The following is a 13,183-nucleotide window of genomic DNA, read 5'->3' on the forward strand; positions in this document are numbered from 1 at the left end:
AAATTCTGGCCTCTTTCTTGGTCATTCCTGATTTTAATGACTTCACCTTTGGCAGCCATGCTTTTAACAATCTGGGCCCTAGGCACAGAAGTTTCGTCCCTAAATATTACTACCTCAATCCCTTTCAAAATCCCTTTAAACCTACTTCATTTGTCCTATAATCTGCCTGTTCCTTGATATCAAATTTTATTTGTTGGTGAAACACTTGGGACATTTTAGTACATTAAAGGCAAGATGTTATTGAACCATTATCTTCAGATTAACTTTTAGCGTTGACCTTATTTATTTGAGCAGAACTGCTTAACACTGCAAAATAGTTTTATGCCCTTTAGACAGAGCCTCATCTGCCTTTCTTAAGTCTTCTTCCTCCACCTTTGAAAGCTTTTCCTAGCTTATGGATTTGACCAAAGTGTTGAGATTTCAGGATTTGTAAACATTTTGTGAGTCTTGACACTCCCACAAAAGCCCTTTCTGATGCTGCAGTCTGTTTATTTGATCTCATGCACAAATCTTGAGAGCTTAAAAAGGAAAACTGATAAATGGATCTGTGTTTTGGTGGATAATAGGTGTAAATTTACACACCTTACCACCACTTCACTTGAGGACTTTGATTTCCTATTGACAGCCTCCTAACCTCCATCTCATCCCCAGCTTCATTTGTTTTTCTTTTCGTACCTGTTTTCTTTCTCCTGGTCTGTCCCCCATGTCCAATCTGCTGCTGCTCCTGTGGTCTTCCCCTCACAATCCTCTTCAGTTGCATCCTTTACCTCTTACCTCTTCTTTGTCATTGTCATCCTCTTTCTGTTCTTCTTTTCCAGATTTCTCCCTCCCCATCCTCTTCTGGCATTGATTACTATGCATCAGTAGACTTGATAATGTATCCAGTGTTACAAAGAATAAATAATCTTATCCTCGAACTCACTATTATAAATAACATGGCAGAGCTGCTAGAGTTATGTGTACTTGTTAAAAAATCAAGTTAATATCATTTTGAAATTTTGATATAGGATGCCCCATTACAACAAACACAAACTGTATCAACTATTCGTCCAGCATCTTTGCAAGTTCCTAATGTACTACTTGCAAATTCAGAAACTGGTGTTGTCATACAACAGGCTTTGCCCTCTCCAACCTCTACTTCTGTCATCACACAGACTCCACCAACAAACAGAAATATAGTGTAAGTATTGAGAATTGTTTTTCATTTATGATGTCAAAATATAGTCCAATCAAATACTGGGAAGTTTTGGTCTCCACATCTGCTTGTCTAGTTAAAAAGAAATTTGCTTGAAAGTTTCTGAATTAAAAAGTAACTGAATGATCCAATCAGAATCTAACAAGTTGTGCAAGAATGGAAGCAACTGCAGATGTTCAAAATTCAAGCTTAAAAGAAATTAGATGTCAGGTTAGCACTTGATAGCATTGTTTCTTTTGAGTCAGAAAATGTGTTTAAGCCCCACCGTAGTCTTGAGCGTGCAATATGGACTGACAATTCAGTACAATTGTAAGGAATGTTACATTGTGAAAAGTACTGCCGTTTGGATGAGACCTTAAACTAACATCTTTTCTGCGTGGTCAAATAGATGTAAAATATTCTATGCGACTGTTTATATAGGAGCAGGGATTTCTCCTATTCTTCTACAACAGTTTTGACCTAACACCACCACAGGCTGGTTGTTCATCTCATTTATTGTTAATGGGATGTTATTGCATGCAACTTGACCTCCATGCTTATTAAACATTGTTACAAAGACTGCTTTAAGTCATTAATTTGGTTGTAATGTGCTTGTATAAGTTCAAGTTCTTTATTCCAAGGTGTTTTTTTTGGTTATACCTTAAGAAAAAGCTAAGTATTTTGGGAAAAGGTCGTAATTTCATATAGAATTGATTCCAACAAAATTTAAAAATTTTGAATGAAGGGGTGAGTAGCTGAAGCTTTGAAATCATTTATAAATTAGTGCAATTTGACTGGAATTGTTTCACCTGCACAGTTGTACAATTTAAAAGTATGCTTCTAATAATTATACCAATGTTTATTCGAACTGCAGTTACAGTAATTCTAAAATTTTGCTTATTTTTAGACCAGTATCTGGTTCAGTTCCTCTCTTGTTACAGCTACCTAATGGACAGACCATGCCTGTCACTATTCCTGCATCAATCACAAACCCATCTGTCCGTATTCATACAACAGTTCCTGTAAGTGGACAAAAGCATATTAGAATATTACATTAACCTTTTATATTTCTGCAGTATGTTAATCAATTTTAATATGTTTCGGTGAGGGGTGTGGTCTTTGCTTAATCTTTGTATGTTAGTATATGAAATGATCAAGTTTCTTATTTCACTAATGGCAATGAAAGTCTGTAAGCTGCTACAGAAGGGCATATTGTGATTTAATTCTCCACACCAAACATAGAATTTTGTTATTGTGTCAGGGACTTGCTTTCCGGCTGGATAGCCAACAAGGGACCCATGCTATCTGATATTGGGAAACCTTGCTAAACCACACACCAATCAGCTAGTTTTAAGGCCACCATTTGGCCTTTCCTTGGAATCAAACTCAATGGCTAGATTTCATGCCTTACAGTATCCACTAGCTAATCAGAGGCCAGCAGGGATTGCAGTCACTGAGCACCACTGAGGAGGCCATGGGTTCTTTCTGCTAAGATATCCACATCAGCGTCTATAAGCGTGGAGCAGACATGCTGTAGATAAGTAATGCAACAGGGACTGGGTTTGTAGCACAGGAGTGTGGCTTTCATTGGGCCACTCCCCTTTCTTGTCACGGCTGTCAACCTAAGGTGAGAAGCAACCCGAATTTGTCATGCATGTCAACTTGCAACATGCCCATTTGCAGCTAGGCTAATTCTGGCAATGGCAGAATTTGTGCAGACAGAGAAGAGTCTCAATTAGTGGAGGGACATCAAAGCTGACAGTGAACCTCTCTGCCCAGAAATTATTTCTGGTGGAGGTAGAATTGCAGCAGGGTTCTGGTAGAACACCACCCCATATAATTGAATACCCTTTCTGCCTTCAGACTTGATGCCAGCGAAAGTAGAAGGTTCTGCCCAAATTTTAGATACTCTGAAGCTGCAAATTTAACAGATATTTCAAATATAAACCAACCGTTTAATAAGAAATGGGCAGTTGCAACTTGATACCTTAAAAGGTGAGACTGGGGAATTAATCATGGGAAACAAGGAAATGGCAGCGACTTTGAAAAAGTATTTTGCATCATTTTTCACAGTAGAAGATATAAAAGCATCTTCAGAATCGGAGAAAAATGAGCATCAAAGGAATGAAGGAATTTAAAATAATCATAATCATTAGAGGAAAAAGTACTAAGAAAGTAAATGGGGTTAACAGCTACCTTAGATTCTGGAAAGGCACCAATGGATTGGAAAACCATAAATGTAACTCCACTATTCAAGAATGTAGAGAGGCAGAAAGCAAGAAACAATAGTTCAGTTCACTTAACATCTGTCTTTAAGAAAATGCTGTGATCTATTAAGGAGGGAGCAGGAAGACATTATATTATAAAGACACAGCAAATATAATTTTGTGTAAGTGAAATTATGATTGTCAGATTTATTATAGTCCTTTGAAGATGTAACAAACAGGGTGGATAAAATGAGCAAGTAGATTCAGTGCATTTGAATTTCCAAAGAGTATTTAATAATATACCACATTGGTTGCAGGACAAGATAATGACTTGCAGTGTCAGGCGATGATATAATAGCAGTGATAGAGGATTGAATAACTGACAAGATGCAGAGAATCAGGGTAAACAAATCATCTTCAAGTTGGCAAACTATAACTCGTGGAGTACCATAGGGATCAGTGCTGAGGCCTCAACTACTTGCAATCTGTATTCATGATTTGGTTGAAGGGGCTTACTGTATTGTGGTCTCAAGGTTGGAAAGTAAGTTGTGAAGAGAACACAAATGAGTCTGCAAAGAAATATCAGTAGGTGAAGAGAGTGGGCTAAAGTTTGGTAGTTTGGTGGAAAGAATAGAAAAGCAGAATACTATTTACCACTGTACAGAGAGATCTGAATGTCCTTGTGCATGATTCACAAAAAGCTAGCATACAAGTTTATTATTAGGAAGGCAAATCAAATGTCTGCCTTTATTATAAAAGGGATGGAGTTTTAAAGTAGGGAAATCTTGCTACAGTCATGCAGGACTATGATGAATCTGCACATGTATTGTGCACAGTTTTGGTCTCTACTTAAGGAAGGATGTAATTGCATTAGAAGTAATTCAAATAATATTAACTTGGTCAATTCCTGAAATTGAGGTTGTCTTGCGCAGAAAGATTGGACCTGTGTTCATTGTTTAGAAGGCTTAAAGATTATCTTCTGGCAGCATACAAGATCGTAAGGAAACTTGTCAGATTAAATGTTGAAAGGAGACAGTAAGGACTGCAGATGCTGGAAGCCAGAGTTAATAGATGTGAAGCTGGAAAAGCACAGCAGGTCAGACCAAATCTGAGGAGTAGGAAAGCTGACATTTTAGGCCAAAACCCTCTGTCAGGACTGGGGAGGGAGCCCAGAATTATATAGAGGGAGGGTTTGGGGCTGGGGAAAGGGTAGGTGGGATTGAGGTAGATGGTTGCAGGTAGGAGGAGGGGTGGAGCAGAGAGGCGAGTCGGAAAATAGTCAGGTCAGGGAGGTGGGTGGGGACTGACGGTGAGTGGATGCTGGACATAGGATAAGGCTTGGGGGTGGACAGATTTTGAAGCTGGTAAAGTCAATATTGAGGCCATTGGACTGTAAACTCTTTAGGTGCAATCTCAGGTGTTCCTCCAGTTTATGTTTGGCCTTTCTGGCAGTGGAGGAGGCCAAGTATTGACATGTCGCTGGGGGAGTGGGATGGGGTATTAAAATGGGTGGCAACTGGAAGATCGGGTTGGTTGATGCGTGCAGAATGCAGATGCTCTGCCAACTGGTCCCCGAGTCAGCGTTTGGTCTCCCTGATATGGAAGAGACCACACCAGGAGCAATGAATGCGATAGATGAGGTTGGATGGAGTATTGGTGATTCTCTGGTCGATCTAGAAGGATTGTTTAGGGCCTTGGATGGAGGTGAGAAGATGATGTGGGGGCAGGTGTCACACCCCTTGGGGTTGTCGGGAAACATACCAAGTGTGGTGGAGAAGTTAGTATGGAGTGTAGAATTTACGAGGGAGTTACGGGGTGAATAGTCCCTGCGGAAAGCAGACAAGTGGGGAAGGAAATACCTTATTGGTGGCAAAAATGTCAGAGGATGATATGTTGGATTTGGAGGTTGGTGGGATGGTACATGAGGACTAAGGGTACTTTATCTTTATTGTTATTGGGGGAAGGAGGTTTGAGGGCAGAACTGCAGAAGATGGAGGAAATGCAGTTGAGGGTATCATTAATCACAGAGGAGGAGAAACTATGGTCCTGAATGTTAAAAGAATTTTTTTGTTTTGAAAGGTATTTCCCCTTATGAAGAGACTAGAATCAGTTGATATAATTTAAAATTAAAGACGGGGATGCGGAGAAATTATTTCCCTTTTGAGTGTTATGTATGTTAAAACTTGTTACCTCAGAGGATAGTGGCGGTAGGGTTATTTCTTATTTTGAAGATAGAATTAGATAGGCTGATTACTAACAAGACATTCAAAAGATATAGGGAATAACCAGGAAAGTGTTCAGGTTACAATCAGATCAGTCATTATCTTGTCAAGTGGTGGAGAACTTTGAGGAACTGATCAGCTTACTCGTAATTTAAATGTTTGTATATTCACATGTCAGCAAATGTGGGTGTAATTAATGAGTCCTGTGTTCCTCGCTCTGATCTCTTGCATATCTCATCTTGCTCATAGCAACACAGAAAATTGGAGCAGGCCATTCAGCTCTTCGTGCCTGCTTCACCATTGATGCTAATTGTGGCTGATCGTCCAACTCAGAATTCTATTTCCATGTTCACCTCATGCCCTTTGATCCCTTTAGCCCTAAGAACTATATCTTAACACTTTTGTGACCTCAACTGCTTTCTGTGGCAGTGAATTTCACAGGCTTGCCACCCTCTTGCTTAAAAAAAACTTCTCATCTCAATCCTAAATTGCCTACCTTGTATCCTTAAACTTTGAGCCCTAGTTCTAAACTCCCTGGTAATCGGAAATATTCTTCCTGCATTAATTATATCTAGATCTGTTAGAATCCTGGTCCTGCTCTTCTCCCTCCACCTTGCAAAATTTCATTCACTTCTGGGAACATATATTCAACTGACTGGAAATTATGCCTCATAATTCCTTTATTTACTCACTTTCCCTTTTGTCTTTAAGGTATGTTTGTAATTATTTTAATCACAATGTTTTGGTGTACTGTGATATGCCTCTAATGCATGTGAGAATTAAATACTGACTTTCTGGCCGAGAGGACACTACTACTGCACCACAAGAATCCTGCAAGAGCATTCTTGTAATGTATTTAATTTACCACGCATCTAAGTTATGTGAAATTTAATTCCTTGATGTAGCAATCATGTTGGCAGGTTGCCTTGGGATATTTAGCTGTATGAAAAGAATGGTATAAATGCAGATATATTGGTATTACAAAGATTTTATTGACTGCTCTAATTGTGCTGTTCCATTTTCTACACGATAGATTATCAGGCCTGTCACCATGGTGCCTAATATCCCTGGAATTCCAGGTCCTCCAGTCAGCAACATTGAACCTTCCTCTCCACAACCTATGCAGTCAGAAGCTAAACTGGTAAAAAGAAAAATATGTATACCTACAAGTTACTGTTATTGCTTTTATTCATTTATCTTTTTTTAGTACTTAAGTGTAAATCAAGAGTGCAATCAAAAAAAAGTGGAACCCAATAAAAGTATGATTGACATTTGGCAGTTCTTTTAATATCCCCTTTTGCTGTCAGATTCCATCTGTATGCACCCTTTTTTGTAGTGATTAATTTGAAAAGCTGATTGTTTTTAATTATTTGCTAGTTATAGTCTTCATTTTTTTGTTTTAATGTATTTACAAGGTTTTCCTTGTGAGTTTTCAGACTGTCAGTGTGAGAAGCGACCTCTAAAACTAGTTTTAAACATGAAAAGTGCTGATGCTCCTCTCTCACGGCATATGACATGACAAAAACAGTGACTGTAAATCTTTCAAGATTTGGCATCAAGTTAGTTACTAGATTCTGGGTTAGTGGTGCTGGAAAAGCACCGCAATTCAGGCAGCATCCAAGGAACAGTAAAATCGATGTTTCGCGCAAAAGCCCTTCATCGGGAATACAGGCAGAGTGCCTGAAGAGTGAATAGGTAAATGAGAGGAGGGTGGGGGGGGGGGGGGGGGGGGGAGAAAGTAGCATAAAGTACAATAGGTGAGTGGGTGAGGGGATGAAGGTGATAGGTCACGGAGGAGGGTGGAGTGGGTAAAGCAATGACTGCAGATGCTGGAAACCAGATTCTGGATTAGCGGTGCTGGAAGAGCACAGCAGTTCAGGCAGCATCGGAGGAGCAGTAAAATCGACGTTTCGGGCAAAAGCCCTTCATCAGGAATAAAGGCAGAGAGCCTGAAGGGTGGAGAGATAAGCTGGAGGAGGGTGAGGGTTGGGAGAAAGTAGCATAGAGTACAACAGGTGAGTGGGGAAGGGGATGAAGGTGCTAGGTCAGGGAGGAGGGTGGAGTGGATAGGTGGAAAAGAAGATAGGCAGGTAGGACAGGTCATGGGGATAGTGCTGAGCTGGAAGTTTGGAACTAGGGTGAGGTGGGGGAAGGGGAAATGAGGAAACTGTTGAAGTCCACATTGATGCCCTGGGGTTGAAATGTTCCAAGGCGGAAGATGGTGAGGGAAGAAGTTCTTCCTCCAGGCGTGCGGCGGTGAGGGAGGCCCAGAACCTCCATGTCCTCGGCAGAGTGGGCGGGGGAGTTGAAATGTTGGGCCACAGGGCAGTGTGGGTGTCCCAGAGATGTTCCCTAAAGCGCTCTGCTAGGAGGCATCCAGTCTCCCCAGTGTAGAGGAGACCACATCTGGAGCAACGGATACAATAAATGATATTGGTGGATGTGCAGGTAAAACTTTGATGGATGTGGAAGGCTCCTTTAGGGCCTTGGATGGACGTGAGGAAGGAGGTGTGGGCGCAGGCTTTGCAATTCCTGCAGTGGCAGGCCAAGGTGCCAGGATGGGAAGGTGCGTTGTAGCGGGGGGGGCATGGACTTGACCAGGTAGTCATGGAGGGAACGGTCTTTGTGGAAGGCGCAAAGGGGTGGGGAGGGAAATATATCCCTGGTGGTGGGATCTGTTTGGAGGTGGCGGGGTCCGTTTGGAGGTGGCGGAAATGTCGGCGGATGATTTGGTTTATGCGAAGGTTGGTAAGGTGGAAGGTGAGCACCAGGGGCGTTCTGTCCTTGTTATGGTTGGAGGAGTGGGGTCTGAGGGCGGAGGTGCAGGATGTGGACGAGATGTGTTGGAGGGCATCTTTAACCATGTGGGAAGGGAAATTGTGATCTCTAATGGAGGAGGCCATCTGGTGTGTTCTATATTGGAACTGGTCCTCCTGGGAGTAGATACGGCGGAGGTGGAGGAATTGGGAATAGAGGATGGCATTTTTGCAGGAGATAAGGTGGGAAGAGGTGTAATCCAAGTAGCTGTGGGAGTCGGTGGGTTTGTAAAAAATGTCAGTGTCAAGTCGGTTGCCATTAATAGAGATGGAGAGGCCCAGGAAGGGGAGGGGCTCATACGGATGCCCTTTGGTCTGGAGGAAGTGGCAGGATTCGCAGGCAAAATTGTTAAGGGTGAGGACCAGTTTGGCCAAACGAATGCGAGTGTCGGTGGAAGGGTACTGTTGGGGATGTCGGGAGAGGAAGAAACGGAGGGGTTGGAGGCCCTGGTCATGGCGTATGGAGGTGTAGATGGATTGGATATCCATGGTGAAGATGAGGCATTGGGGGCTGGGGAAATGGAAGTCTTGGAGGAGGTGGAGGGCGTGGGTGGTGTCTCGAACATATGTGGGGGGTTCCTGGACTAGGGGGGGATAGGACAGTGTCGAGGTCGGTAGAAATGAGTTCAGTGGGGCAGGAGCATGCTGAGACAATGGGTCGGCCAGGGTGCTCAGGCTTATGGATCTTGGGAAGGAGGTAGAACCGGGCAGTGTGGGGTTCCTGGACTATGAGGTTGGAAGCTGTGGGTGGGAGGTCTCCTGAGGTGATGAGGTTCTGTATGGTCTGGGAGATGATAGTTTGGTGATGGGGGGTGCGGTCATGTTCGAGGGGGCAGTAGGAAGAGGTGTCCTTGAGTTGGCGTCTGGCTTCAGCGATGTAGAGGTCAGTGTGCCAGCCCCCACTGCACCCCCTTTATCTGCTGGCTTGAGGTCAGGTTTGAAGCAGAGGGATTGGAGGGCTGCGCGTTGTGAGGGTGAGAGATTGGAATGGGGGAGGGGGGTAGACTGGTGGAGGCGGTTAATGTCCCAGCGGCAGTTGGAAATGAAGAGGTCGAGGTCGGGTAATAGGCCAGCACGGGATGTCCAGGTGGATGGAGTGTGTTGGAGGTGGGCAAAGGGGTCCTCGGAAGGTGGGTGGGAGTCCTGATTGTAAAAGTAAACTCAGAGGCGGAGGCGGCGGAAGAAGTGTTCGACATCACGGCGTGTATTAAATTCATTGATGTGTGGGCGGAGGGAGATGAAGGTGAGTCCTTTGAGGACTGATCGTTCGTCCTCTGTGAGGGAGAGGTCTGGAGGGATGGTGAAAACACGGCAGGGCTGGGAGCCGAGATCTGGTGTGGGTGTGGAGCTGGGAGTGGGAGCGGAGCCCATAACTGGAGTGGGCGTGGTGTTAGGGGGAATGGGGGTGGAGTCATGAGCAGGGGTGGTGTTCCCCTCAGGGTTCTGGGGGGCAGGGATGGTGACAGTGGGATCTGCAGGGGGCATGTCAGCAGAATGCAGGTGAGTGGCGTTGGTGGGGGTAGAAGTGGTGGCAAATATGGCAGTTACTGAGTGTGTGACATCAGCGATGATGTGAGGGGCGGAAGTGATGTCGCATGAGGGGCGGAAGCGGCCGTGATAGCAGCGGAAGTGACATCATCAATCAGCGTGGGGGTGGTGGCTGCACCAGCCGCATGGCTAATGTTACTCGATTGATATGCCTGGAAAGAGCTATTTTAGTATTCTTCATTCCCTACTCTCTCAGTTGCATATTGTTGTGCAAAGATAGGTCACAAATTGGAAGATTCAGTCGAATATTTTTTAATAAAGGAAATAATAGTCAAAAAGTAATGAAAATTGAAGGAAATTGAGCCAGAAAAATAAAAATAGATAGTAAGAGTTTCAATGAATATTTTAAAAGCAAAGAGTTAACAAAGGGAACATTGGTCTTTTTAAAAGTGAAACTGCAGAATTAGTATGAAAAATAAGGAGATGACAACAAATTTAACGGGCATTTTGCATCGATCTTTGCTGTACAGGATATAAGCAATATCCCAGAAGCAGCAACAAATCAGGATATTGAAAGGAGAGAGGAACTGAGGAAAATCGTAACCATTAGAGGAAAGTGCTACTGAGTAAATTATTGAAATTGCAAGCTGACAGGTGCTCAGGTCTGGATGGACTTCATCCTAAGGTCTTTTAAGAAATGCATTTTAACATAGTTAATTCATTGGCTTTAAGTCTCCAAAACTCCCTTCATTTGGCGAAAATCCCATTAGATTAAAAGGTAGCAAATGTGACTGTGTCGTGTAAAACAAGGAAGGAGACAGAAAGCAGGGAACTACAAGCCAGTTAAATATTGGATGCTATTTTTAAAGAAGTTACAGCATGGTACTTGGATACGTTCAAGGTAATCAAGTGGCAGAGTCAACAGGTTTTGTGAAAGGGAGATAATGTTTAACCAATCCGTTGCACTTCTCTGAGGAGTTAGCTTGGTGAACAAAGGCAAAATGATGGATGTGTTGCACTTTGATTTTCAGAAGATATTTAATATTGTGCCACATCACTAATTATTGTAGAAAATGAAAGTTTATGGTGTATGGGGTATTAAACTGACATGGATAGAAGATTGGCTGGTTAATAGGAAGCCGAGAGCAGGCATAAATGGATTCTCAAGTTGACAAGATGTAATGAATGTTGTGCCACTGGGATCGATTCTGTTTCCAATTTATATAAATGAGTACAGTTTAAAGAACACTCAAACAAAACACCTTTAAGGACATCCCATCCACCATCTTCACCATTCCCTGCCTTCACCACTGGTGCATTGTGGCAGTAGTTTATCCCATTTACAAGGACATAAGAAATAGGAACAGAAGTAGACCCTTCGGCCACTTGAGCCTGCTTCGCCATTCAATACGATCGTGACTGATCTGACATTCCTCACACCTACTCTCCTGCCCATTCCCTGTAACCCTTGATTCCCCTACTGATTAGAATCTACCTATCACAGCCCTAAATGTACACAAAGATTTTATGCTCACAACTGTCTGTGAAAAGGAGTTCCAAAGACACTTAACCTTCTGAGAGGAGAAATTCCTTCTCATCTCTGTGTTAAACTAGCACCCCTTTATTCTGAGACTATACTTCTAGTCCTGGACTCTTCCGAGGGGAGGCATCCTCTCATTGTTTACCCTGTCAAGCCCCTCAAGAATTCTATGTTTTAATGAGATCACATTTCAGTCTTCTGAACTTCAGTGAGTAGAGCCCCAGCATGTTTAGCCTTTGCTCATAAGACAGTCTGTCCATACCAGGGATCATCATAGTGAACCTTCTCTGAATTACCTCCAAAGAAATTGTTTCTTTCCATTAAATAAGGGGACCAAAACTTCGCTCAGTACTCCAGATGTGGTCTTAACGATAACCTTATACAGTTATGGTAATGCTTCTCTATTGTTATACTCCAGCCCCTCAAAGTCAGAGCCAACATTCCATTAGCCTCTTAGAGCGCTTTAGGGAACATCTCTGGGACACCCACACCAATCAACCACACCACCCTGTGGCCCAACATTTCAACTCTCCCTCCCACTCTGCCAAGGACATGGAGGTCCTGGGCCTCCTTCGCCGCCGCTCCCTCGCCACCGGATGCCTGGAGGAAGAACGCCTCATCTTGCGCCTCGGAACACTTCAACCCCAGGGCATCAATGTGGACTTCAACAGTTTCCTCATTTCCCCTTCCCCCACCTCACCCCAATTCCAAACTTCTAGCTCAGCACTATCCCCATGACTTGTCCTACCTGCCTATCTTCTTTTCCAACTATCCACTCCACCCTCCTCTCTGACTTATCACCTTCATCCCCACCCCCACTCACCTATTGTACTCTATGCTACTTTCTCCCCACCCCCACCCCCACCCTCCTCTCATTTAGCTCTCCACCCTTCAGACTCTCTGCCTGTATTCCTGATGAAGGGCTTTTGCCCAAAACGTAGATTTTTCTGCTCCTCAGATGCTGCCTGAACTGCTGTGTTTTTCCAGCGCCACACTAATCCAGAATCTGGTTTCCAGCATCTGCAGTCATTGTTTTCACCTATTCCATTAACCTTATATGCTACACACACATGGTAGCTCTCTGTGTTTTCTGTGCAATAGATCTTAAGCTAATCAGCCTAGAGTTACACACTTTTCGCTTCCCTTTTTGAATAGTAGTGTCACATTTGTAATCTTCCAATCTTCTGGTACTTCTCCAAAATCTAATGGTGTTTTGAAAAATCCAACCTCTAACTCTGTAGCTACCTCTGTTAGGAACCTAGGATGCAAGGCATCAAGGCAGAGGATTTGCCTACATTTAGTAACTGTCTCAGTTTGTCTAATGCTGCTAACTTTAGTGATGGGGATCATTACTTAATTCCTCCTCTGTATTCTTTAGTAGCAACAAAATATTCAAAGTATCTTCCTCCATAAAGATGATACAAAACACTCCTCTGCCATTTCCTAGTTCCCAAAACTCCCCAGATTCATTTTCACTTTGACCACTGGCTTTTCACATAGTTAAAGAAGCTCTTGTCAGTTTTATATTCGTTTTGCTAGTTTGCCCTCGTTTATTTTCTGTGTTCTTATTATCTTTCTCATTCTCCTTTACTGGATTCTGAATTCATTCCAGTCTTTGTGGTTATCAGTAACTTTGGCCTCCTTATATGCCTTTTCTTTCAGCATAATATTCTCAACTTCCTTGATTAGCCATGGTTGGTTAATCCCGCTTTGAGAATCTTTCCTACTTACTGATA

The 13,183-nt window shown here is 43.0% G+C and overlaps 1 protein-coding gene across 2 annotated transcripts in view; it reads left to right on the forward strand.

Moving 5' to 3' along the window:
- atf2 (activating transcription factor 2) overlaps window positions 1-13,183 on the forward strand; it is a 139,371-nt gene that overhangs the window by 60,209 nt on the left and 65,979 nt on the right. For both annotated transcript variants that reach the window (XM_072579173.1, XM_072579174.1), the window contains 3 exons: window positions 1,008-1,180; window positions 2,082-2,196; window positions 6,637-6,744. In XM_072579173.1, the coding sequence (XP_072435274.1) occupies window positions 1,008-1,180; window positions 2,082-2,196; window positions 6,637-6,744 (396 nt within the window). The remainder of the gene's footprint in view (window positions 1-1,007; window positions 1,181-2,081; window positions 2,197-6,636; window positions 6,745-13,183) is intronic.

This window comes from Chiloscyllium punctatum, chromosome 10, assembly GCF_047496795.1.
Source record: "Chiloscyllium punctatum isolate Juve2018m chromosome 10, sChiPun1.3, whole genome shotgun sequence".
Classification (NCBI taxonomy): domain Eukaryota; kingdom Metazoa; phylum Chordata; class Chondrichthyes; order Orectolobiformes; family Hemiscylliidae; genus Chiloscyllium; species Chiloscyllium punctatum.